The 27,723-nt window shown below is 46.5% G+C and overlaps 1 protein-coding gene and 1 non-coding gene across 9 annotated transcripts in view; one reads left to right on the forward strand and one right to left on the reverse strand.

Moving 5' to 3' along the window:
* EFCAB2 (EF-hand calcium binding domain 2) overlaps window positions 1-27,723 on the reverse strand; it is a 174,380-nt gene that overhangs the window by 941 nt on the left and 145,716 nt on the right. For 2 of the 8 annotated variants that reach the window (XR_004030047.1, XR_004030043.1), the window contains exons 7-8: window positions 14,530-14,721; window positions 10,586-10,712 (exon numbers count right to left, since the gene is read on the reverse strand). The exons of 1 other annotated variant lie outside the window; for it this stretch is intronic. Coding sequence is in view for 2 of the 7 variants with exons in the window: in XM_030812568.1 (XP_030668428.1) it covers window positions 18,676-18,914 (239 nt within the window). In the remaining 5 variants the exon portion in view is untranslated. Of the gene's footprint in view, window positions 1-3,987; window positions 4,224-10,585; window positions 10,713-13,138; window positions 14,403-14,529; window positions 14,722-18,298; window positions 18,915-25,022; window positions 26,508-27,723 lie in introns of those variants that run through there. 5 more of the 8 variants (XR_004030044.1, XR_004030045.1, XR_004030046.1 and 2 more) reach the window with 5 other exon arrangements.
* LOC115835344 lies at window positions 14,522-14,677 on the forward strand. Its single transcript, XR_004030327.1, has one exon. It is a non-coding gene; the product is annotated as a U1 spliceosomal RNA (small nuclear RNA).

Consider the following 27,723-nt stretch of genomic DNA (forward strand, 5'->3'; position numbering starts at 1 on the left):
ATAAATAAACAACTTACAGTCTAGTCAGACAGTGGAATACCCTACAGCCCTTACAAATGCTCATAAAAGAATAATAGAATGCAAAGATATTGATTATATATTAGTGTTAAGTTAAAAAGTAAAGTATATGCAATATGATAATAATTCAGTAAAACCAAAAGAAAAGTATATATGTATCAGGAAAAAAAGATTAGATTTTAACGCCAAAATATTAAAAGCATAACAATTCTTTGGGGGGAGTTGCTAATTCTAATTCTGTTTTCTTTTGACTTTTGTTTGAGACAGGATCTCACTCTGTTGCCCAGGCTGGAGTGCAGTGGCACACGCATAGCTCACTGTAGCCTCGAACTCCTGGGCTCAAGTGATCCTCCTGCTTCAGCCTCCCAAGCAGCTGGCAACCTCTAATTGCTGGATTACAGGCATGCACCAACATGCCTGGCTAATTATTGTATATTTTTTTATACAGACATCATCTTGCTATGTTGCCCAGGATAGTCTCAAGCACTTGGCCTCAAGTGATCCTCCTCCCACCTCAGCCTACCAAAGTGCTGGGATTACAGGCATCAGCCACCGTGACCAGCCTCTAATTCTGTTTTCTAAGACAAATTTAATATTATTATGAGAAAAAGATTACTTTAAAGGGAAATTAAAGCAAGTTTCAGTTTGTCAGAAAGGAATCACAAAGAGCTAGAGGGTAAAGGATGTGTGTGCCCACAAAGCATCCACACGCACACACATACACACACACACACAACGTAAGCAACATGCACACACAGCATCCAGACACACACACACACAACGTAAGCAACATGCCCACAAAGCATCCACACACACACACACACACACACAACGTAAGCAACATGCCACAAAGCATCCACACACACACACACACACACAACGTAAGCAACATGCCACAAAGCATCCACACACACACACACACACACAACGTAAGCAACATGCCACAAAGCATCCACACACACACACACACACACAACGTAAGCAACATGCCACAAACATACACACACACACACACACACACACAACGTAAGCAACACGCACACATTGCACACACACAGCTGCATGCCTAGCCAAAGCCAGGATACAAAAAAGCAGGCTGGGCACAGCGGCTCACGCCTGTAATCCCAACACTTTGGGAGGCCGAGGCAGGAGGATCACTTGAGGTCAGGAGTTCGAGACCAGCCTGGCCAACATGGTGAAACTCCGTCTCTACTAAAAATACAAAAATTGGCCTGGCGTGGTGGCTCACGCCTGTAATCCCAGCACGTTGGGAGGCTGAGGTGGGTGGTTCACGAGGTCAGGAGATCGAGACCGTCCTGGCTAACATGGTGAAACCCCATCTCTAATAAAAATACAAAAAAAAAAAATTAGCCTGGCGTGGTGGTGGGCACCTGTAGTCCCAGCTACTCAGGAGGCTGAGGCAGAGAATGGCGTGAACCCGGGAGGTGGAGCTTGCAGTGAGCCAAGATCGTGCCACTGCACTCCAGCCTGGGCAACCGAGCGAGACACTGTCTCAAAAAAAAAAAAAAAATACAAAAATTAGCCAGGTGTGGGGGCGTGCACCTGTAGTCCCAGCTACTTGGGAGGATGAGGCAGGAGAATCACTTGAACCCCAGAGGCGGAGGTTGCAGTGAGCCGAGATCATGCCATTGCACTCCGGCCTGGGCAATAGAATGAAAGGGAGCCAGGAGTCCAAGGCTACATTGAGCTATGTTTGCGCCACTGTGCTCCCTGGGCAATAGATAGAAACCCCATCTCTCTCTCTCTCTCTCTTTCTTTCTTTTTTTTTTGTTTAAAGGCAAAGCCAAGGAGAGTGCCGAGAAAAACATAATCCCTTCCTTGGTTCCCAAGCAGGAACCATACACAGCTTAGGATCTGAGGTGGAAGATGTGGGTAGCAGGTGGAGCATAAAAAGGTAAAAAGCTGTGGAAGTCCAGGACTTAGAATAAAACACAACTGGGTCTAATTGAGGGTGGAGGATGGGATGAGAGAGAAGATCAGAAAAAAAGTAAGTATTGGATACTAGGCCTAGTACCTGGGTGACGAGATAATCGGTACAACAAACCCTCGTGACACAAGGTTACCTGTATAACAAACCTGCACATGTACCCCAACCCAAAAATAAAAGTTAAAATAAAGAATTAAAAAACCCACTACCCATATGATTGATGACTGTTCCAATGAATTCAAAAGAAAACTAGACTAGAATATCATTCTCTTGGTGGGGGTGGGGGGGTTCCTGGAAACATTTTTATTTAAAATTTTTAAAACAGCACTCAAATTGCAGGCAGGAGAACTGCTTGAGCCCAGGAGTTCGAGACCAGCCTGGACAACATAGTGAGAACGCTGTCTCCACAAAACTAAAAAATTAGCCAGGTGTGGCGGCATGCGCCTGTAGTCCCAACTACTTGAGAGGTCGAGGTAGGAGGATCACTTGAGCCCAGGAGGTCGAGGCTGCAGTGAGCCACGCTGGCGCCACTGCACTCCAGCCTGGACGAGAGAGTGAGACGCTCTCTCAAAAAAAAAAAAAAAAGTGATGGGACGGGAGGGCCTTACAATTCCATAATTAGAAAACAAACAACCTGATCAAAAAATGGGTGAGAGACATGGACAGATATTTCATCAAAGAAGCTCTGTGTGTGGCTAATAAGCACATGAAACGAGGCTCCACATCATTCACCATTAGAGAAATGAAAATTAAAAATACAAAGGACACCACTTCATACCCACTGGAACGACTATAATCAAAAAGACAGGCAATGACAACATTGTTGAGGATGTGGAGAAACAGGAACCCTCACGCATTGCTGGTGGGAATGCAACATGGTGCAGCTGCGTTGGAAAAGAGTTTGGCAGTTTCTCAAAAAGTTAAACATAAAATCACTGTACCATCCATCAACTTCATTCCTTAGTATCTATCCCAAGAGAAATAAAAGCATATGTTCACATTCACACAAAGACTTGCACACAAAAGTTCATAGTGGCATTGTTTATAAATAGCCAAAAAGTGGCGACGTGCCTCAGCTGATGGACGGACAAAATGCGGTGTATCCAAAAATGGAGTATTACTGGGCAATAAAAAGGGATGAAATACTGATAGACACCACAACACAAATGAATCTCAAAAGCATCACGCTAACTGAAAGAAACCAGACATGAGAGATCACGTAGTGTGTGATTTCATCTATATGAAATGTCCAGAAGGCAAATCTGTAGAGAAAGAAAGTAGCTTAGTGGTTGCCTGAAACTGGGGATAGGAACAGGGATTAATTGTGAATGGGATCTTCATTGCGATGATGAAAATGTTCTGAAACTGATTAATGGTGATGGATGCACCACTCAGTAAATTCACCAAAAAATATTGAATGGTGCACTTGAATAGGGTGGGTTTTATCATATGTAAAATACGTCAATAGTGCTGTTTTTAGAAAGTGGTGGGAGAGGTAAAGGAGGGGATGGAAATTGGGCATCGATTTCAGAGCTGTTGGCACTCAATCGGCTAGGCTTGGAGAGTAAACTGATGTGCAGAGCGGGCAAGGATGATTTTCAGGCATATAAGCTGGGCAAGAGAGATGAAATACTGTTTCCAACAACAAGAAAAGTGGGAGGAACATGATGCATTTGATTTAGAAAAGATATGGCCACAATACACACATACACCATGGAATACTATGCAGCCATAAAAAAGAATGAGCTCATGTCCTTTGCAGGTACATGGATGAAGCTAGAAGCCATCATTCTCAGCAAACTAACACAGGAACAGAAAACCAAACACTGCATGTCCTCACTGATAAGTGGGAGTTGAACAATGAGAACACATGGACCCAGGGAGGGGAACATCACACACCGGGGCCTGTCGAGGAGGGATAGCATTAGGTCAAATACCGAATGCATGTGGGGCTTAAAACCCAGATGACAGATTGATAGGTGCAGCAAACCACCATGGCACATGTATACCTATGTAACAAACCCACATGCTCTGTACATGTATCCCAGAACTTATTAAAAAAGAGAAAAGATATGGCCACAATAATCCAATTGTCTTTTCCCTCTGAAGCAAAAGTCCCAGAGAGAGAGTTAGCCCGTGTGCCCACTTCAGGAATCCCACTGTGTCCAACTGGAGTCCCCATGGGGTCTAGCTTCATGCCGTCTTGGGAGAGGGGACTCCAGCACTGGGAAGATCATCAAAAGACACTGGCTGATTGCTGTTGGGAATAGAAGAGCCATTAAAGAAAAGGAACTGAGAATGTGTGCTTAATTTAAAAAAAAAAAAAAAGTTGTGATACTAAGAACCCTGTAAAGAACTGCCAGAACAAAGCTGCCGTGGCTAGGAGTAAGGCATGGGCTGTCTCCACCTAAGCCATACGAGCCGCAGCAGGTGCAGGGGGAATGGGAGCAGCTGTGGGAGTGATGGCCACCAGAGTCAGCCATAGAGGTGGTGGGCAGAGAAGCACACACAGCCCAGAGAAGGGCTTCAAAGACCGTGGTGGAGACACGGAAGCAACCTGAGGACCTACTCAGGGAAGAGAGGGACTTGCTGGGGCGTGGGGTTCCAGGATTCCTCCAATGAGGGCTTAGAATCAAGATCCATTTTTCTAAGCAGTACTGTTGTTGCCCCCTGGCCTTGACTGTCATCTCACAGCTGTGTGCTGCCTGAGGCTGGGCACCAGCAGGGAATTGCTAAAGCCTCCACCATCACTGCTGCAAATGCTCCCTTTGCCACTTCCCCCTTCATCTCATCAGCTGCACAGGATCCACCATCACGTCTCCATCACACAAGGAAGTCCTCTCAATTCTAAAGGTTTACTAGAAAATCAACAGTTCTGATCTACTCACATGGGGCCCATTCAACTCATGAGCTAGAAATGCAGTGTATCTGGATGGATGGATGGATGGATGGATGGATGGATGGATGGATGGACAGACAGGTGGAGAGATGGGTGGGTGGACAGATGGATGGACAGGTGGATGGGTGAACAGACAGGTGGACATGGTACAGATGGATGACAGGTGGACGGGTGGATGGAGACAGGTGGGCATGTATCCCATGTATACATGTATCGTGGGTGGGTGATAGGTGGGTGAACAGATGGACGGACGGGTGAATGGACAGATGGTGGGTGGACAGATGGATGGACAGATGGACGGACAGACAGGTGGACAGAGTGGGTGGACAGATGGACAGATGGGTGGATGGGTGGACAGACAGGGTGGGCAGATGGATGAGTGGACAGATGGACAGTCGGGTGGGTGGACAGACGGGTGGGTGGACAGATGGATGGACAGACAGATGGGCAGATGGGTGGGTGGACAGATGGACAGATGGGTGGACAGATGGACGGATGGGTGGACGGATGGAAGGACAGACAAGTGGGCAGATGGGTGGGTGAACAGATGGACAGATGGGTGGGCAGACGGGTGGACAGATGGGTGGATGGGTGGACGGGTGGATGGATAGATGGAAGACATATGCCTTAGGTGAAGAAAGAGAGGGATCAGGTGAGAGTAACTGGTCAGTAGATGCTCCTGGGTGGGGACCGTAGCAGCTCACAGTTTCCTATGAGAAGGCTGAGATGGAGAGGAAGCTGTGATTCTTCCTGCTACTTTTCTAATATAAAAAAAAAAATCACAAGATATAAGGGTAAAGCTTCATTTAAAAACAACGGCATAGGAAAGTGTCAAGGGAATTCAGGAGTTATGGTTTCCACAGCAACATTCATGTGGCCACCCAACTACTATCAAATAAATGAAATTAAGCATTTCTATTGCCCTTGACATTCAGCCGTATGCTAAGCAGTCACTTTATTGGTTTATAATTCCTCACAGCCACCCATGAGGGAGGCAGCCTCCTCACTCCCACAGGAAGGATGAGGACACCAAGTCCCAGGAGAATGATGATGTGCCCAGAGAATCCCGTCATGGGACTAGCCGTGACTAGCCATGACCAGCCGTGACTAGCCATAACTAGCCGTAACTAGCCGTGACCAGCCGTGACTAGATGTGACTAGCCGTGACTAGCCGTGACCAGCCGTGACTAGTGTGACTAGCCGTGACTAGCCGTAACTAGCCGTAACTAGCTGTGACCAGCCGTGACTAGCCGTGACCAGCCATAACTAGCCGTGACTAGCCATAGCTAATCTGACTCTGCGCGTAGCAGCAGGCTGCAGGGTGCAATGCCACTTGCAAGGTTGCAGAGAGAGCCGAAGACCAATCGTTATTAAATGCCTGCTGTGCACCAGGTCCTGCTAGTGAGTTCTTTTCAAGCCCCTCCCAGTGAAGACTGCGTCTCAGGCAACTAAAGAAGCAGTAATAAAAACCAGGGGCCTCAGTGCTCTGAGTGGGCAAGAACAGGTGAAGAACAGGTGAGAGGAAACCCCCCACGGCCCCGGTTCAGCTGTGCTCTCTTATGTCCGGCTTCACTGCTGCACACAACTGTGACCGTGTCCTAAGAGAAAGAAGGAAAAAACCCACTAATGGCTCAGGAGAATGAGGAGCCAGGAAGCACCAGGTCCTAGAGAGAGGAGGCTGTCTTGCATACTTGATTACCTTTGGACCGTTTCACTTATTCGACAGATGAAAAGGCCCCAAAAGAGGTGAGAGATGTTTACTTAGATAAAACTTTCACTGCAGCGAATCTTAGCAAATCTCAGCTCCCAGAAGAACACAGGTGCATGGATTGAAAACACAACCAAAGGCTCTAAGCCACAAATTGTGACATGTGGCCCACAGTCCCCAGGAAGGGAGGCCTGAGGCCAGCACTGGCTCTGGCCTTAGCTCTCATCTTAATGTTCTTTAAGGGGGAATAAAAAGCAACAGATAAAATGCAGGGATGAGCTAAATTGAGAGGTGTTGCCAACACTCCTGCAGAAGGGAAAATAAAGTGTGAAAATATGGAGTCTCAAAAGTATGAGAAAATCAAAGGCACAAAGGCAAGCCCAAAACAGTAAACTTCCTACTCAATGACCCCAACTCTGCATGGTAGACATTTAGAAACCAGTTCTTGGCCAGGTGCAGTGGATCACACCTGTAATCCCAACACTGGGAGGCCGAAGCAGGAGGATTGCTTGAGGCCAGGAATTTGAGACCAGCCTGGGCAACATATTAAGACCCCATTGCTATTTTTTTTTTTTTTTTGAGACAGAGTCTTGCTTTGTCACCCAGGCTGGAGTGCAGTGGAGCAATCTCAGCTCACTGCAACCTCCGCCTCCTGGGTTCAAGTGATTCTCTTGCCTCAGCCTCCTGAGTAGCTGAGACTACAGGCGCGTGCCACCATGCCCAACTAATTTTTGTATTTTTAGTAGAGACGGTGTTTCACTGTGTTGGCCAGGATGTTCTTGATCTCCTGACCTCATGATCCGCCCACCTCGGCCTCCCAAAGTGCTGGGATTACAGCATGAGCCACCGCACCCGGCCATTTTTTTTTTTTTTAATTAGCCAGTTGTGGTGTACGTCTGTCATCCCAGCTACTCAGAAGGCTAAGGTGGGATGATCTCTTGAACCCAGGAATTCGAGGCTGCAGTGAGCTGTGATCATGCCGCTGCACTTCATCCTCATCGACACAGTGAGACTGTCTCTTCAAAAAAAAAAAAAACAGCCATAAGAAAGCATGAGATCATGTCCTTTGCAGTGACACGGATGGAGCTGGAGGCCATTATCCTAAGGAACCAACTCAGAGACAGAAAATCAGAACTGCATCTTCTCACTTGTAAGTGGAGGCGAAACAGTGAGTCCACATGAACACAAAGATGGAAACAGCGGACACCGGGCCTCCAAAGAGGGTGGGCAGGGATTTGCAGGGAGCAAGGGTTGAAAATTTACCCATCGGGTACGATGTTCACTCTCTGGGTAATGGGTACACTAGAAGCCCAGTGTACAATATACCCACATAACAAGCATGCCCATGTACCCCCTCAATTTGAAATAAAATAAAATTTTAATAAATAAAGCGGTTCTCCCTAAAGACAGGCAAGAGATAATAAAATTAATGTAAACTTTAATTTACATTAATTAAATGTAGTTAAGGTTAACTTTAATTTACATTAGTTATGTAAATGAATAATTTACATTAATGAAATTATGTAATTAATTGTATAATTAATTATGTAATTACATAATTAATTGCATAATTAATGTTCAGAAATACTGTAAACTTTTGCTACATTAAGGGAGGCCTACTTCCTACAGGAAGCGTCTCTCATTTAGTCCCACTTATCCATGACAATCTTCACAGTCCCTCTGGGACTGCAATCTGATCTTCCCTAACCACTAACAATATAGCTATGCACATGCCATCCATATGTGTTTTTATTTGCCCTCTTTTCTCTATTAAATTGATTACTCCTGAAGAGTTCTAAACCCACTGTGCAAAGCTAAGGTGCAAAATGATTGTTAATTATAGAGCTCTGACTCAAGATTTGAGACATCCATTTAAGGGTTCAAAAATATGTGCATTATAACCATTCGAATCTAAGTTCCTTGAGGCTGGTAGCCAGGTCCTTAATCTTTATGTCCCTAACACTCAGCACAGCACTGGGTGTGGCTCTGGTTACAGGTATATGGAGGAACTCAATATGTATCACGAATCTAGTGCATGGCTTTCATGTGAAATAGCTCAGTTGAAACTTTTTTTTTTTTGAGACAGAGTCTCACTGTGTTGCCCAGGCTGGAGTGCAGTAGCGTAATCTCAGCTCACTGTAACCTCTGCCACCCAGATTCAAGCGATTCTCCAGCCTCAGCCTCCCAGGTAGCTGGGGCTTCAGGCGCCCGCCACCAAGCCTGGCTAATTTTTGTATTTTTAGTAGGGATGAGGTTTTGCCATGTTGGCCAGTCTGGTCTTGAACTCCTGACCTCACATGATCCATCCACCTCGGCTTCCCAAAGTGCTGGGATTACGGGTGTGAGCCACCGCACCCAGCCTGAAACTTAATCTAAAATGCTGCATTCTGTTCTGAACATCTTATTGCCCAAAAGATAAATGTAGTGTATGATCACGGTAATTAAAGAACTTAGAAGGGATGGCCTCAAAGTGAAGACTGAAGCAACTAGAATATGTATAAAATCTAAAAATAACTGGTAAAACAAGACTGTTTTCAGGAAGTCCACATCTAGGCGTGAGAACAAAGACAGAAACACACCTAGTTTAGCAGGTTTCAAAGGAGTGATGGATTTAAATTAAAATTAAGAAAGTGTAGACAAGCTTTCTTGACCATAAAATCTAGCAGACTGTGGAGTCATCTTCCTTAGTTACTGGAGGCAAGCCCGTCACTGTTGAATTTTAAATGACACCTGGAGGATTCTCTAGTGCAACGTTCACTTCTCTGCCAGCATAGAGCATTACGCTTTAGCAGTTTGGTTTTCAGAATAATTTATACTAAGTGATTAGGACTTCCCCCATATTCTTCTCTGGATAAAGTTAACATCGTTATTTCACTTAGAACTATGAGAAGCCCTAAAGTACAAAAAGCCTAAATGATATGCCCAACACCACCAAAGAAGTTAGTGTGACAGAAAGGGGAACATCACATTCCAGGGACTGTTGTGGGGGGGGGGGGGGAGGGACAGCATTAGGAGATATACCTAATGTAAATGACAGTTAATGGTGCAGGAAATCAACATGACATGAAATATTAAAAACTGCACATTGTGCACATGTACCTAAAACCAAAGTATAAAAAAAAAAAAAGAAGTTAGTGTGGCAAGGAAAGGGTTAGAATTCCAAGTTGCAAGCCACACTTCTCTCTATTTACCCCTCTGTGCCACAGTGAGCAAGCGACTTTGCTGTTGCAGAATTCACTGACCCAGAGTGACATACTTCTTGAGACCTACTCATGGCTTCTGTTTTGACCTCCCAAGCGCTACCTTCAGGTCATCTTTATTTTTATGTTATTGACGAATTTACATAGACGTTTAAAACCTTCCCTTCGTGTATGCTCATGTAGCTGAGATGCCCACAACTGGTGTTTCCACCCCTTTGTGGGGGAGGGGGAATGTAATCTAATGTTTAGAAGCTCAGGCTCCAAAGTCAGAAAACCAGGGTTGAAACTGTGGCCCCACAGCTTTCTAGCTATGCAACCTTGGGCAAGATACTTAGCCTCCACTTTCTCTTTCCTCATCTGTAAAATGAGGATGAAGGCTGGGCACAGTGGCTCACTCCTGTAATCCCAGCACTTTGGGAGGCTGAGGCAGGCTGATCACCTGAGGTCAGGAGTTCGAGACCAGCCTGGCCAACACGGCGAAACCCCATCTCTACTAAAAATACAAAAATTAACTGAGCGTGGTGGCGTGCACCTGTAGTCCCAGCTACTTGGGAGGCTGAGGCACGAGAATCGCTTGAACCCAGGAGGCGGAGGTTGCAGTGAGCTGAGATTGCACCACTGCATGCCAGTATGGGTGACAGAGGGAGACTCTGTCTCAGAAAAAAAAGAAATGAAATAAAATAAAATAAAATAAAATGAGGATGAATAATAATGCTTGCCTCATGAGGACTAAATTCGGTAATTTATATGAAAGGCTTAGGATAGTACTGGACACATAGCGTAGCTCAATACACTGAAGCTATGATCATTACCTTCTGGTAATTGAAGGTAGACATTCCCACCACATGCAGACTCTGAAATCCGACAGACCTCAATCCTCGAAATTCATTTGCATCATTGATCTCTTTCTTGGAGAGTCTCTTCCCACAAAAAGGATAACTGGGGGGGAAGCAAGAAGAGAACACAGGGTGGCATTTTCTGCCTCTGTTGGGTCATCGGCTGGTTCTCCACTCTGGTGTGCCACCTCTGTACTGGGGAGTAGAAAGCCTGGGGACTACATTTCCCAGTATACCAACTAGGAGCATTCCAACTTAGATTGGGCCACTGAGAGGCACTCGAGTGATATTTGGAAGATAGAAGAGAGGCAAGCCGGCTTGCTGCTCCCCCTTCAACAGGTGGCAAACATGGCAAGCATGAGTGTGCCTTGGCATTTGAGCATTTCTCCGGTGAATCCCACCTTGGTACTGCAGGCAAATGTGACCCTGGCAATGGTTTCTGCAGGTTCTTAAACTTGTTGTTTTTCCTGTAACTGGTGGTGGGCCTGAGAGCAATGAATGGCTTTCCTGAACCTTTGTACCTCTAGCCTTCCAGTGATTTTGCAAACCCTAATTCCTAGATCCCTAAATCTCTTCTTGCTTGAAAAAAGAAGAACACTAGAGAAGTCACATTATGTGACTTCAAATTATACTACAGAGCTAAAGCAACCAAAGCAGCATGTTACTGGCATAAAAACGGACACATAGACCAATGGAACAGAATGGAGAACCCAGAAGCAAATCCACACACCTACAGTGAACTCATTTTTGACAAAGGTGCCAAGAACATACACTGGGGAAAAGACAGTCTCAATAGATGGTGCTGGGAAAACTGGATATCCATACACAGAAGAATGAAACTAGACCCCTATCTCTCACCATATGCAAAATTCAAATCCAAATGGATTAAGGACTTAAATCTAAGACCTCAAACTTACAAGAAAGGAGTCTTGATCCAGACCCCAAGAGAGGGTTCTTGGATTTCGTGCAAGAATTCAGGGAGAGTCCAGAGAGTAAAGTGGAGGCAAGTTTATTAAGAAAGTGAAGAAATAAAAGAAAGGCTACTCTACAGACAGAGCCGCCCCAAGGGCTGCGGGTTGCCCATGTTTATGGTTATTTCTTGATGATATGCTAAACAAGGGGTGGATTATTCATGCCTCCCCTTTTTAGACCATATAGGGTAACTTCCCGATGTTGCCATGGCATTTGCAAACTGTTAGGCTGTTGGTGGGAGTGTAGCAGTGAGGACGACCAGAGGTCACTCTCGTGGTCATCTTGGGTTTGGTGGGATTTGGCCAGCTTCTTTCCTGCAAGCTGCTTTATCAGCAAAGTCTTTATGACCTGTGTCTTGTGCTGACCTCCTATCTCATTCTGTAACTTAGAATACCTTAACCGTCTGGGAATGCAGCCCAGTAGGTTTCAGCCTCATTTTACCAAGATCCTATTCAAGATGGAGTTGCTGGGATTCAAATGCCTCTGACAAAACTGTGAAACTACTACAAGAAAACACTGGGGAAAATCTCCAGGACATTGGTCTGGGCAAAAATTTCTTGAGCAATACTTTGCAAGCACAGGCAACCAAACAAAAATGGACAAATGCGATCACATCAAATAAAAAAGCTTCTGCATAGCAAAGGATACAATCAACGAAGAGATAAGACAACCCACAGAATCGGAGAAAATATTTACAAACTACCCATCTGACAAGTGATTAGTAACCAGAATACATAAGGAGCTCAAACAACTCTATAGGAAAAAGTCTAATAATCTGATCAAAAAATGGGCAAAAGATTTGAATAGCCATTTCTCAAAACAAGACATACAAATGGCAAACAGGCACATGAAAAGGTACTCAACACCATGATCATCAGAGAAATGCAAATCAAAACTGCAATGAAGGCCGGGCGTGGTGGCTCATGCCTGTAATCCCAGCACGTTGGGAGGCCGAGGCAGGTGGATTGCCTGAGCTCAGGAGTTCGAGACCAGCCTGGGTAACACGTTGAAACCCCGTCTCTACTAAAATACAAAAAATTAGCTGGGTGTGGCAGCATGCACCTGTAATCCCAGCCACTCAGGAGGCTGAGACAGGAGAATCACTTGAACCCAGGGGCAGAGGTTGCAATGAGCTGAGATTGCACCACTGCACTCCAGCCTGGGCAACAGAGCAAGACTCCGTCACCAAAAAAAAAAAAAAAAACTACAATGAGATATCCTGTCACCCCAGTTAAAATACCTTACATCCAAAAGACAAGCAATAAGAAATGCTGGTGAGGATGTGGAGAAAAGGGAACCCTCGTACACGGCGGGTGGGAATGTAAATTAGTACAATCACTGTAGATAACAGTTTGGAGCTTCCTCAAAAAACTAACAATTGAGCTACCGTATGATCCAGCAATCCCATGGCTGGGTAGATACCCAAAAGAAAGGAGCTCAGTATATTGAAGAGATGTCTGCACTGCTGTTTGTTGCAGCACTATTTACAAGAGCCAAGATTTGGAAGTAACCTAAGTGTTCATGAACAGATGAATGGATAAAGAAAATGTGGTAGATTTGCACAATGGAGTACTATTCAGCCATAAAAAAGAATGAGATCCAGTCATCTGCAACAACGGGAATGGAACAGGAGGTCATTATATTTAGTGAAATAAGCCAGGCCCAGAAAGACAAACATCACATATACTCAAAATTCAAATAACAGGACTCATGGACAGAGAGAGTAGGAGGATGGTGACCAGAGGCTGGGAGGGGGAGTAGGGGGTGGGGATGGTAATGGGTCAAAAAAATAAAAAAAAAACAGAATGAAGAAGTCCTGCTATTTGATAGCACAACAGGGTGACTAGAGTCAATACTAACTGTACGTTTTAAAATAAAGAGTGTCATTGGGTTGTTTCTAACTCAAAGGACAAATGCCTGAGGGCACGGACACCCCATTCTCCATGATGTGCTCCTTTCACATGGCGTGCCCGAACCAAACATCTCATGGACCCCACAAATACACACACACACGATGTACCCACAAAAATTCACAAGAAAAAAGAAAAATCTCTTCTTGCTTGAAATACCTAGAGCAGCCTCTCTCTTTCTGATCGATTTATTGCCTGAAGAAATGGAAGTCTCAATATATTCATTCAACAACTATATTGAGTGCCTAAAAGCAAGGCCCTGCTCTGGGTGTTAGGAATACAGCAGCCAACCAAACAGAGACCTGCCCTCCTGGAACTTACATTCTAGCAGAAACAAATAGGGATTGACAAGGGTAGGGCAGGTAGGACAGAGAGTGTGGGGTGGGGCAAGGGGCATCCTTATTTCCTAGGATATTTGGGGAAGGTTCATTGCTAACAGGAAATCTGGTCTGGGACCTGCAGGAAGTGAGAGCCCTGGGCAGGAGGCTGCGTGAAAGGGCATGTAGAGCAGAGGGGATGCCGGGAACAAAGGCCCCGAGGCAGAAGCGTGCTCGGCGTGGTCTACGTGAGGATCAGCAAAGTCAAGGGGCCGCTGCGGCTGCAAAGTCAGGGGAGAGCAGTAACAGGTGATGGCAGAGGGATATTGACAGCCAGCCTGGACAGCCCATGGGGGCCGTGGTAAGCGCTTTGGCTTTTACTCCAAGAAAGAGGCCAAATGGAGGCTTCTGAGCAGAACAGCGACATATCTGATTTATGTTTTATTCAGATCACTGTGACTACATGCTGGGAACATAGTTACAGAAGCGAAGACCAGGAATGACGTCATTGTAATCATCTAGATGACAGATAAAGGCAGCCTGGACCAGGCCAGTAGCCATGGAGGAGGAGCGCTGGAGATAGATGATACAGATCTAGATGTAGATACAGATAGACATCGATGAGAGATATCAATGATATAGATAGATATAGATGACACAGATAAATCTATATGTGTGTGTATTTTTTAAATTGTGATAAAAGTACATATAACATACTTACCTGGCAGGGAAGGTGCCATGATCATGAAGATGGTTTTCCCAGAGCGAGGCTTACCCGCTGCACTCCAGGTATGCTGACCCCTGCGATTTCTCCAAATGCAGGAAACTCAACTGCATAATTTGTGGTAGTGGGGGATTTCGTTCCTGCTTCCGCTGTGTCACTCTTGTCCAATGAGACTTGAAGTCAGTGGTGCTTATTGTATAATTTATTTATTATAAGAAATGCATACAACATGAAATTTAGCATCTTCAGCGTTTTGGAGTGTACACTGAGTGGTATTACACACATCACATTGTCACACACCCATCACCCCCATCCATCTCCAGAGCTCATTTCATCTTGCAGAACTGAAACTTTGTACCCATTGAGAAGTAACCCCCCAATTTCCCCTCCCCAGAGCCCCCGGCATCCACATTCTACGCTCTGTCTCTAGGAATCTGACTCCCCGAGGTACTTGAGATAAGTGGAATCACACAGTGTTGGTCCTTTGGGAACTGGCTTATTCCCTTGGCATAATGTCCTGAAGGTTCACCCATGGTGACTGGCCATATTGTGAAGGTAGGATTTGGCGGATTGGTTGAGGAGGGAGAAGGAGAAAGAAGGGAGGCAAGGATGATTCTGAGACTTGGGGCCTGAGCAGGGGAATGGAATGCTTGGTACAAGTTGAGCTGATACACGAGTTCACAGGATGTCCAGCTTCCCGTCTCTTCTGTCTCTGCCACACCCCACACACTGCCCCAGCTCTTGGTGGGCAGAGGGTTCTTCAGGCCTTACTGCAGCTCACATGTCAACAAGGGATGCTGAAACATTTTCATTTTCCATCATCCAAATGAACGAAATGAGGGGCCGTGGATATTCATCCTCCCCTCTGCCAGTGTAAGGAAAACAGAGACAGATGAGGGAGGAGTATCAGAGAACAGATGAGCGTCTCAAGCACGGATCTGCACACCCTCGGCATCAGCAGTGCACTAGGAACTCCTGTGAGATGAGAGGCTGAGACAATCGCACACACATTATCTTAACCCAAACAAGGAGTGAACATCCAGCCAGAAAATCTTCTCCCTGCGCCCAGCCCCACCGGCACCAGACAGCTCAGTCCCTGCTTCACAAGCAGGCACTCAGAGCCCATGGCTTGCTTCTTTCCTCTTCCCACAGCCATCTCCCTTGGTCAGCCCTATTCCACATAACTGGGGAGATGGCAGTAGTGACCCATGAAATTTGTCCCATCCCCATTAAGTGGTTTTTTTGTTTGTTTGTTTTTGAGATGGACTCTCGCTCTGTCACTGAGGCTGGAGAGTGCAGTGGCGTGATCTCAGCTTGCTGCAAGCTCCGCCTCCTGGGTTCAAGCAATTCTCCTGCCTCAGCATCCCGAGTAGCTGGGATTACAGGTGTGCACCACCACACCCGGCTAATTTTTGTATTTTTAGTAGAGACAGGGTTTCGCCATATTGGTCAGGTTGGTCTCGAACTCCTGACCTCAGGTGACCTGCCCGCCTTGGCTTCCCAAAGTGCTGGGATTCCAGGCGTGAGCCACCACGCCCGACCTCCTGTTAAGTCTTAAAAGGAGCTACAGATGAATTTTTCCTGGAGCACAGCTTGGCGGTGCCATTCCCTGCTCAGAGCGTGTTAGCAGATCTCATTGCCTAGGGCATCAGTTCCAGGGTAGGAGGGATGCCCCGGGGCACATCAGGCGTTTTGGAGGAGCTCTCTCCAACTATCTCCAGCCCCTGGAGCTTCTCTGTGAGCTGCACCTTCTCTCCCAACCTCGGAATCATGGGTCTGCGGCATCAACTCTGCATGGCCTTCAAGGCCCTCCTGGAGCCCGCCCCGGCATAACCCCACTATGCTTAATCTCCGCTACTCTTGTCCACAGACTCTAAGGTCCAACCAAACTGAACTACTAATTAGCACCTGACGAGCTCGCCCCCTCCCACCTCTGTTTTGCCTTCGCCCAGAATGGCCTTCCTCCTCTCACCACATATTCATTCAGATCCTTCCTCCCACCATGCCCAGCTCCAGTGCTACTTCCTCCAGGAAGCCCTCTCTGATATCTCCAACTGGGTGCACTACCTTCTTCCCCAAACCCCCACAGCCATCTCGTGTGGGCTCCTTTCCTGTGGCTGCGATTTCCTATAAAATCCTTCTCTCCTATCAGACCATGAACTCTCCAAGGACGCCATTCGGCCACATTCCTATTGGTTCCCCTCACAGGGCCTCACACGTGTCTTTTAGGCTTCAGAGTTGGTTAAATCAACAAAGCAATGAAACAATTATTTATTTTAGTCAGATATTCGACTTAAAAATCATTCAGCGTGGGCACTCCTGAGGCTGTCAGGAGCATGTTGGTTTCCTCGCTGTTTGCCGGCTATTGGCATTTGTGTCATCACACACAGTCCGATGAGGTGACAACAGAAAAGTATATCTCACTTCTATCATGGGTTTCCAGTCACTTTCGGGATTCTCAATCGCCCTGTGTTTCCTCAGTGATACTCCAGACTTTTCAGATGTTCTCATTGACCCATTAATCTTTTTTTTTTTTTGCAAAACCAAAAAGCAAGAAAAGAACTTTATATTTTGTCCAATAGTCCTAAGAAATTTTCCCTGTAGAGAATGTCATCTAAGTCAAAACAAGGGTTGAATAGGGGCACCCAAATCAGTTATCACTTAGGGCTGTTATAAGAAATGCCAAGACTGGGTGGCTTAAACAGCAGACATTCATCTCTCACCGTCTGGAGGCTGCAAATCCAAGATCAAGGTGCTAGCACGGTCGGTGCTGGCGAGGACCCGCTTCTGGGCTCAAGAGCACTACCTTCCCCCCGTATCCTCACATGGTGGGTCTCCAGCCTCTTCTCATAAAGGTGCTGATCCCATTCATGAGGGCTCCACTCTCACAGCGTAATCACTTCCCAAAGGCCCTGCCTCCAAATACTGTCACCCTGGAATTAGGATTTCAGCATAGGAATTCTGGGGGGACACATTCAGTCCACGGCCCCCGTACCTGTGAATGTGATCTTATTTGGAAATAGGGTTTTGTAGATGAAATTAAGTTAAGGATCTTGAGATAAGATCATCCTGGACTTAAGGTGGACCCTAAATCCAGTGACTAGTGTCCTTATAAGAGAAAGAAGAGGGAGATTGGAGACACGCAGACACCGTGGAGAAACGCAGGAGAAAAAGTCCTGTGAAGGCAGAGAGGCAGGGACAGGAGTGATGCAGCTGCGAGACGAAGAACGCAGGGGGTCAGCAGTAGCTGCAGAGGCAAAGGCAAGGGGGATCCTCCCCTAGGACCTAGGGGGAGAGCATGGCCCTGCTGCCACCTGGATTTTGGATTTCTGTTTTGAGCCATCAAGTTTGTGGCAACTCACCCTGACAGCCTTAGGAAACTAATGCATTAACCCATTGCATCAGTGCACAAAATAACACCCCGAATCGTTTTCTGGGCCAGCCTCCTACCCTGCCTCCTACTATTAGACCCTACTTCTCATTCCACCCCCTTTTTTTTGAGGCAGGGTTTCCCTCTGTTGCTCAGCCTAGGGGTGCAGTGGCGTGATCATGGCTCACTCAGCCTTGACCTCCTGGGCTTAAGTGACCCTCCCCCTCAGCCTCCCGAGTAGCTTGAACTACAGGTGCATGCCACCCTGCCCAGCTAATTTATATATATATATATATATATATATATTTTTTTTTTTTTTTTTTTTTTGTAAAGACGGGGTTTCACTATGTTGCCCATGCTGGTCTCAAACTTCTAGGCTCAAGCGATCCTCCTGCATCAGCCTCCCAAAGTGCCAGGATTACAGGTGTGAGCCCCCGCGCCCGGCCTCTCCCTCCTTTTTATCATTCCCTCTCCCCTCGACTTCCTTGGCTTTCCTCCTCACACCTCCTGCGTTTGGCCCCCTTCCATTTTCTTTCTGCTTCTCTTTCCCAACTTCCCCCTCATCATGCCACAGGGACTCCTGGGCTCCGTGCCACCCCCCTGGAAGTCCACGATAATGAAGCAGGATTTATGCCTCACACTTCACCGTGGGAGAGCAGAAACCTCTCATTTGAAGCAAAAGGCACTGAAAATAAGCAAATAGTTATGCATTTGTCACTATCGGGTCCTAGCTGGCTTCCACCCTACCCCCCGGCCCCCACCATCTTGCTTGTTCAGGTCATCGTGTCCTCTGATACCCAGTAATTTCCATCATTTTCTACATGCATTTCTGTCGGTCTTCTGAGAATTGTGATTTTCCAAAGTAGAAAGGGCATATCGTCTTTCCGGAGCCTGGAAGGTGCAGGCACTGATGCATTGGGGGAGATCACAGTGTGACAAGGACAGGGTGGGAGTGTGTCACCCCCCTTTCTACCGACCCTCAGCAGTGGGGAATGAGCAGAGGAGATAGAACCTGGGAGGAAGAAGAGATTTCCAATTACTTCCTTCCTGGTCCCTTCTCCACTGGAGCCTGTTATTCCTCTGCTGCTGGGGCCTCCGAATTTTCTCTCACTGAGCCAGGGAAGAGCTTAGTGAACAAACAACGAGGTGTCCTAGCAGTGCAGGGAAGATGTCCAGGACAGTGAGTGTGAAGGAGGGGTCCTGGAGAATGTGCACGCCAGCCCTGCAGCCTGGTGGGCTCTGCAATCAGCCCCCGAAAACCATTCATCAATCACCTTAGACAATTGCATGTGCAAAAGCCCTCTTTTGGTGTCCTTTGAAGCTTTTTTTTTTATCAGGCTGGGTGCATGGCTCATGCCTGTAATCCCAGCACCTTGGGAGGCCGAGGCGGGAGAATCACTTGAGCCCAGGAGGTCGAGGCTGCGATGAGCTATGATCATGCCACTGCACTCCAGCCTGGGTGACAGAGTGAGTGCCCATCTCTACAAAAATTTAAAAATTAAAAAAAATTTCTTTATCAAAGAAATACATGTGCAAATAATATCAAAAGGCTTATTTTTAAAAATCCCCTGTCCTGGCTGCCCCTCCCCTCCACACCTGTCCTGCTCCCCTCTGAGGTGACCATTTTGAGGTTTTTGAGGTATTCATCTCTGCTTGTCTAAATGCACTTGCTCTGCTGTTTCTTAATCTATCCATTTGAGACATCAGCTCTTTACTCTGCGCTGTGGTGCATGACAATTTAGCTGTTACCACACTCACTGCTCGCTCCTCCTCCCAACAAGACATGAATAAAAACAGGAACAGGCTCTTATTTCTGGGGCTTTCACTAGGTATCAGGCAGGGTGGCCCCCTTCCCTCCCTGATGCGCTCTCCACGCGGCTCCCAGGACTCCCCACTCCCTCCCTCTGCTTCCTTCCACCGAGTCACCTTCACGGGTCTGTCCCTTCTCCGTGCCCTCCAAAGGATGGGCACCTAGGGCTCGGTCCTCCGGCCCCTCTTCTCCATCTGTGCTCCCCGCCGCTCCTTGGTGGTCTCACCAGCCTCATGGTTCTGAAAATCTTCCCTGTGCTGTTGCCTCCCAGAGCCCCATCTCCAGCCCTGTCCCCAGGCCCCTGAGCACTGGCCCGATTTTGAGGCTGTGCCTCCAGAAGACAGAAGCAGCGCGTTGTTGTGCAGCCAGGATGGGGCTGGCAGATGGAAGTCCTCGTCTAGAACTGGCCCTACCACCTCCCAGGAGTGTGGCCTCTGGTGACGGACTTCACTTCTCCACCATAAATGTTATGCTTTCTCTGTACAAATGCTCTTTCTTACCCTGTGGATTGACTATAAGAATCAAGTCATGGCGAGGGTTTGTAAATGGAAAAGCCTTACATTAGTGGAATTGGTTGTTATTATTTCTCTTTTTTATTTTATTTTCAAGATGTGGTCTTGCTCTATAGCCCAAAGCTGGAGTGCAGTGGTGCGATCATAGCTCACTGCAGCCTCGAACTCCCGGGCTCAAGCGATCCTCCCACCTCATCCTCCCAAGTACAGGCTACAGGCGTGTCACTATCCTGGCTAATTTTTTTTTTTTTTTTTTTTTACTTTTTGGTAGAGACAAGGTCTTGCTTTGTTACCCAGGCTGGTCTCAAACTCCTGGCCTCAATGATCTTTTCACCTCAGCCTCCCAAAGTGCTGGGATTACAGGCATGAGCCACCATGCCCAGCCTGTTATTATTTCTGCTTGTACTCCTCCACACTTCCTTTTCTCTCTCTTAATCTTTCCCATTCTGTCCTTTGTGATCAGCATTTATTTCACAGCCATTTATTGAGCAGCTAGTATGTGGCAGGCACCGTGGGAGCCACACACAGGGCTCTCGCTTGCATGGGGTCTCAGCCTCACTTTCCAAAGGCCTGGGTGCGCCTCGGTCTTTGTTTTCCTCTCCATTTTCTTCTTCTTCTTTTTTTTTTTTTTTTTTTTTGAGATGGAGGTATGCTCTTGTGGCACAGGCTGGAGTGCAGTGGTGTGATCTCAGCTCACTGCAACTTCTGCCTCCTGGGTTCAAGCGATTCTCCTGCCTCAGCCTTCCAAGTAGCTGGGACAACAGGCGCCTGCCATCATGCCCGGCTACATACTGGTATTTTTAGTAGAGATGGGGTTTCAACATGTTGGCCAGGCTGGCCTCGAACTCCAGACCTCAGATGATCTGCCCGCCTCACCCTCCCAAAGCGCTGGGCTTACAGGCGTGAGCCACCGTGCCTAGCCTTCCTTCCATTTTCTTTCCCTGTCACTCTCACCCTACCTTAACCCTCACTGATTCTGCTCTTTAATAGGTCTAATTTCATAAACGAAACAGATGCTTTACTCATTATATTATTGTTGAAATCCATGTTCCTTTTTAAAAACATGGGTGAATACTGCTTCTTTAAAAAAATAAAAAACTTCCCTAGAGTAAGTTTCTTTTTCCTGAAGGGTCTCATATTTATCTTTTTTTATTTTTTCTAGAATCATTGACCCTTTCCAGAAATAAGCTCCTTGACAAGTTTGTTTTCACAAATGCAGGCAGATATAAATATGCAGTCATATTTGTGCAATTTACAGTTGTACAATCCTCAAAGTAGTTGATCCTCACTTTCATCTCTTCCTAAACAAAATTGCAATCCAGAAAACAAAAACATCCCTTAGAAAACCTCCATAAGTGTCTGAAGAGCTTGTGGTGATAATGATCTCCATGGAGTTGGATGAGCCTCTGAGTCTGACAAGTGTCTTCTCATCTGAAGCTTTGCACCCCTGCTATTTGTGACTATGACCCGTAATGTTCTTTTCACAGTATTAAGTGTGTCCTAGAGCCAGAGTCTGGTTGGCTGAGGGCCTGTTTCTCAAATCTGCATGGTCATGTCAGAGGCATTTGAATCAGAGCGACTAGGGGCTGGGTAAAATAAGGCTGAGATCTGCTGGGCTGCGTCCCCAGCCTGTTAGGCATTCCAAGTCACAGGATGAGACAGGAGGTCACCACAACATACAGGTCACAAAGACCTTACTGATAAAACAGGCTGCAGTAAAGAAGCGGCCAAAACCCACCAAACCCAAAATGGTGATGAGAGTGGCCTCTGGTCATCCTCACTGCTCATTATATGCTAATTATAATGTATTAGCATGCTAAGAGACACTCCCACCAGTGCCATGACAGTTTACAAATGCCATGGTAACGTCAAGAAGTTACCCTATATGGTCTAAAAGGGGGATGAACCCTCAGTTCCAGGAATTGCCCACCCCTTTCCCTCATGAATAATCCAGCCCTTGTTTAGCATATAATCAAGAAATAATCATAAAAATGGGTAACCAGCTGGGCACAGTGGCTCACACCTGTAATCCCAGCACTTTGGGACGCCGAGGCGGGTGGATTACGAGGTCAGGAGATAAAGACCATCCTGGCTAACACGGTGAAACCTCGTCTCTACTAAAAAAAAAACAAAAAATTAGCCGGGCGTGGTGGTGGGCGCCTGTAGTCCCAGCTACTCCGGAGGCTGAGGCAGGAGAATGGCATAAACCTGGGAGGTGGAGCTTGCAGTGAGCCGAGATCACGCCACTGCACTCCAGCCTGGGCGACAGAGCCAGACTCAAAAAAAAAAAAAAAAAAAAAAAAAAAAAAAGGGCAACCAGCAGCCCTCGGAGCTGCTCTGCCTATGGAGTAGCCATTCTTTACTCCTTTGTTTTCTTAACAAACTTGCTTTCACTTCACTCTATGGACTCCCCCCGGAATTCTTTCTTGGGTGAGATCCAAGAATCCTCTCTTGGCGTCTGGATCGAGATTTCTTTCTGATAACAGTCCTACTATCTGTGGAAGCCCCAGGGTCCTGCTGAACTTGTGAGGACAATCTGGCTTCCTGGGAAAGCCCTCAGCCCCAGCCACTAACAGGGCAGGATGTATGGGGAGGAAAGAGCCTTGACATCATTCCACATGTTGAAAAGACAATTGCTCTTCCAACTATAGTTGCTTCTGCCTTCTAAGGTAGGTGTCGTGATTCATGGGATGTGAAGATCAAATCTTTGCCTTCCCTTTGGCTTAAAAAGATTGGTGATGTAAAATTGAGAGAATTGGATTGAGTTGAAGCATATGATAACCACCAAGTTTGTGCAGGTGCTTGCAGCCCTAAGGGGAGAGGTGCAGAATGGGTGGTCCCTTGCTAAGCAGAGGCTTTGGAAATGCCGCAGTAGGAGGTGGGAGAGTGGAATTGCTCTAGAAGGTGAGGCAAGGAGCTGACCTTGAGCCAGAGAGGGAGTGTCAAAACCTGGGGGAAGCCTGGGCTACAAAGAAAGGACAGAGCCAGGGAGAAATTTCCCACAGCAGTTATGGTGAAAAACACTTTTTTAAATGGGCGAATATCACGGATGCTCATAGCAACATTTTCATAATAGCCAAAAAGTGAAAACAGCACAAATGCTCATCAGCTGATGAAGGGATAAGTAAGCATGGCGTCTCCAAACAATGGAACTAAGTGGTGTGATCCTGAGTGGGGTCTGTGAAGCACAGCAGGCTTGGCCAGCCACCGTAACCACGATGGGTCCATTGCTGGATGGGACCGGCAAGTGAACGCGCCGAGGCATAGGGTTGTAGCAGAGAAAGAGGTTTCATCGTAGGGTCACCGAAGGAGGAAATGGGAGGAAACGTCAAATCCATCTCCCTGAGGAGTTTGGGGCTGGGGTTTTTGAGGGTTTGGGAGTGGAGACTGGAGTGTGGAGATGGTTGATTGGTCAAAGTGTGCAGGGTGGAGTCATGGGAGAGGGAGATGAAGCTGTATTTTCATGCTGACCACATTCCTCTGTGGGGGTCTTCAAACTGATTGGTGTCGGCTGTTTTGCTGGAATTCAGGATCTGAAAAACATCTTAAGCAATTCTTAAACAAAAGCCTTATGATTCTAGTGTCAGAGATCCCATCTATTTTAAACAAAAGCCTTATGATTCTAAGGTCAGAAATCCTATCTATAGGAACAACTGGGGTGCAGATGTTATCTAGTGCTACGTCACTGTTGGTTACAAGGAAGTGGGTCAAAGTGCAGGCTGACTGATGCTTAATTACAACTGTATTTCTGTCCAGAATTATTCTTAATCCTGTGAGGATGGCTCACCATATCGTGCTCAATCATGGTGCCAAAATGCCTGTCGTGGGGCTGGACACCTAGAAGTCCCCTCCAGGCCAAGTGACGGAGTATGTGAAGCTTGAGAACGTTGCCACTGTCAGCAAGCTGTGGTGCTCATACCATGAGAAGAGCCTGGTAAAGGAGCCTGCCAGAAGATCCTCAGGGGACCACCTGGAGCTCTATCTTACTCACTGGCCAACAGGCTATTTTTCCTGTTGGATGGGACAGACAACGTGGTACCTAGTGACACCAACTTCATGGACACGTGGATGGCCACATGGAAGAGCTGGTGGATGAAGGGCTATGAAAGCTTTTGGTATCTCCAACTGCAGCCATCTCCAGGAGATGGTAAAGAAACCTGGCTTAAGACCAGGTGTGGTGTCTCAGCCTATAATCCCAGCACTTTGGGAGGCCAAGGTGGGAGGATCACTTGAGCCCAGGAACTCGAGGCTGCAGTGAGTTATGATCATGCCACTACACTCCAGGCTGAGTGATAGAGTGAGACCCTGTCTCTAAAAGTATATATATATATATATATATATATATATATATATATATATATATATATATATATTGGGCTGCCAATCCAAAGGCAAGGTCGTGACTGCCTATAGTCCCCTCAGCTTTCGTGACAGGTCTGCGGGATCCTAGCACCAAAGCAATCAGAGCCAAGCACAGTAAAAAAAATAAACAAATAAAAACGCAGCCCAGGTTCTGATCTGGTTTCCCATGCACAGGAATTTGGTGGTAATTCCTATCATCATTTCGGTGGTGACGCTGGAACGCATTGCTGAAAACTTGGAGGTCTTTGACTTTCAACTGAGCAGCCTGATGTGGCCACTGTAGTCAGCTACAACAGGAAGAGAGTCTGTGTCTTGGTGAGCTGTGCCTCCTGCAAGGATTACCCCTTCAACACCGAGCTTTACAGCTATAGGTACCTGCTCTTCCCCCAAGTGCCTTGCACCTCTTTTTCCTGCCTCAGGAAGTGTAGTATGGTAGTAGCAAGTGTAGTATGGCCTGTGTCCTTTAGCAGTGGGTCAGCGACCTGCAGACTGACCAGCAATGGTGTGGTCAGGTTGATGCTGTGTCCAAACAGCAGTTTGTGTAGACGAGACATCTCTTCCAGTTTTCTTTGCCCTTTTTCTTGTCCAGCTGGGAGAAGTACATCCTGAATACCCTTTTCCAGCCAAAATGAAGCAAAATCGGCGGTCCAAATAGTGCCACTTGGAGTTGTGTTTTGACTGCTGCAACTCTAATCCCTGTAGCCAGTCTCCTTGCCTCAAATAAAAAGTGCTTTTGTGAGCTTAACAAAAAGGAATGAACTAAGGATATACATTACAACATGGATGAACCTCGAAAGCCTTATACTAAATGAAAGAAGCCAGACACAAAAGGCCACATATTGTATGATTGTGTTTATATGAGATGCCCTGAAGAGGCAAATCCACAGACACACAGGAAGATTAGCGGTTGCCCGAGGATGAGGGTGGGGGAAGCGGAACTGCTATTGGACATGGGGATTCTTTTTAAGATGATGGAAATGCTTTGTAAGTAGATAGGAGTGATAGTTGCACAGCACTGTGAAGATACTAGAATCCATTGAATTGCACGCTTGAAAGGGGTGAACGTTGGCTGGGCACGGTGGCTCACATCTGTAATCCTAACACTTTGGGAGGCTGACGTGGCAGGATTGCTTGAACTCAGGAGCTTGAGACGAGCCTAAGCAACATAGCCAGACCCTGTCTCTACAAAAAATAAAAAAAATTAGCTGGGCGTGGTGGCATATGCACCTGTGGTCCCAGCTACTCAGGAGGCTGAGGCCCAAGGGCCCCTTGAGTCCAGGAGGTCGATGCTACAGTGAGCCGTGATCATGCCACCTGCACTCCAGCCAGGGCGACAGTGAAACCCTGTCTCCAGAAAAAAAGTGGGGAGGGGATGGTGAGTGTTGAGGTATGTGAATGACTATTATATAAGCTGTTTTTTGTAAATGGGCTAATATTAAAATTTAAACTGTGTGCTGTCATGTGCTACTAAGTCACTCCCCCTCGTTTCTTCACCCTTCTTTCAAGGTGTACCACATACAATGCCATGCATCTGGGTACTTCTAAGCAAATTAAAGAAGGGTGATATTCTATATTTGGATGAATATGGAGAGAACAGCTAGACAAAGCAAGATACAGAGAGGAGATCAAGAGTTAAGGAAGCAGCCGGGTGCAGTGGCTCACACCTGTAATCCCAGCACTTTGGGAGGCTGAGGCGGGAGGATCACTTGAGGTCAGGAGTTCGAGACCAGCCTGGCCAACATGGTGAAACCCCGTCTCTACTAAAAATACAGAAATTAGCCAGGTGTGGTGGTGTGTGCCTGTCATCCCAGCTGCTCAGGAGGCTGAGGCAGGAGAATCGCTTGAACCCGGGAGGTGGAAGTTGCAATGAGCCAAGATCAGGCCACTGCACTTCAGCCTGGGTGACAGAGCGAAACTCCTTCTAAAAATAAAATAAAATAAAATAAGAAAAAAAGAAAAGAAAAATAATTAGGGAAGCAAAAAAGTAGATGAAGAAGTAGCTAAGAGAAGCCTAAGACCTGTGAGGCTCCTGAGGGAATTTTCAGTAGCGGAGCCAGAGGGAGGGGTTGATGCTTTGCCTCCTGTTAGAGGCATGGGGACTGCGAGAGATATTTGCTGAGGCTGGACAGCCCTCGTTTTGGTTCAGATCCATACCTCTCTCCCACCCAGCACACATACTTTAGGGAAGGCCAGCCCTGCTTTTGGTAGCAGAGGTGCAGCACTGTCTCAGGCCTAAGCTAGGCAGTGATGGTTCCAACAGGGACTTGGCTGATCAAGTCAGAATAAAGTTCAAGACTGTTGTTTCATGGCTAGGGATAGAAGTATTGTTTCCTGGTGATCTATCTCTGCAAGGGAAAGACCAAGGGCTGCCTCTGCCATCTTGAGGATATGAGGAAAGGGGCTGCCTGAAAATGAAGCCAACCCGAAGAAACAGATCCAAGAATTGGATTCTGATGATGGCATCTGAGCCCTGAATCAAGCTGCATCTGAAGCTATGTCTGCTTTTGGACTCTTCCGTTCCATGTAAGTCAGTTAATTCCTTTTATGGGTTGAGTTTTTTGTTACTTGGAACAGCAACGATCACATCTATGGTCAGATGATAATTTTGTAAAATACAAAAACTGTGCAAATACACTTCAGTATTTCCCTATTATATCACTTATTTCTTTGTTACAGGTTTATAAAAAGGGGCATAAAACTTCCTGAAAATTCTGCCTACATAATTTGTATGAGTTTCATAATTAATAAAAATATACAAAGGTTTCAAAACTAAAGAAACTAAAGAAAAATGTAGTTGATCAAATTAATTTTGAACTGTATTTGCCCTAAATATTTTAAAAATAGAAGTCTACGCTTGACAAACCCAGATGAACCTGGCTTAACACCATTCCTGTCAACACCCCCACTGTCCGGTTTTTGTAAAAGGCCAGGTGTCATACTGTTTGAGGCTTTAGTGGCCTGCAAGGCAAAGCGGGCCAAGCCCAACATTGCTGTTAACTGGTAATCTGCCCAAATTGCATCATTCCACATTATTCATGTATCACCCCCGAGGTGCCTTCCCATTGAAGAAATTAGCTCAGAAGCTCCTCATTTAAGGTGCGAAGTGACAGGTGTCTCTGTATCTAAAATGGAAATTA

This window comes from Nomascus leucogenys, chromosome 5 (genome assembly GCF_006542625.1).
Source record: "Nomascus leucogenys isolate Asia chromosome 5, Asia_NLE_v1, whole genome shotgun sequence".
NCBI lineage: Eukaryota > Metazoa > Chordata > Mammalia > Primates > Hylobatidae > Nomascus > Nomascus leucogenys.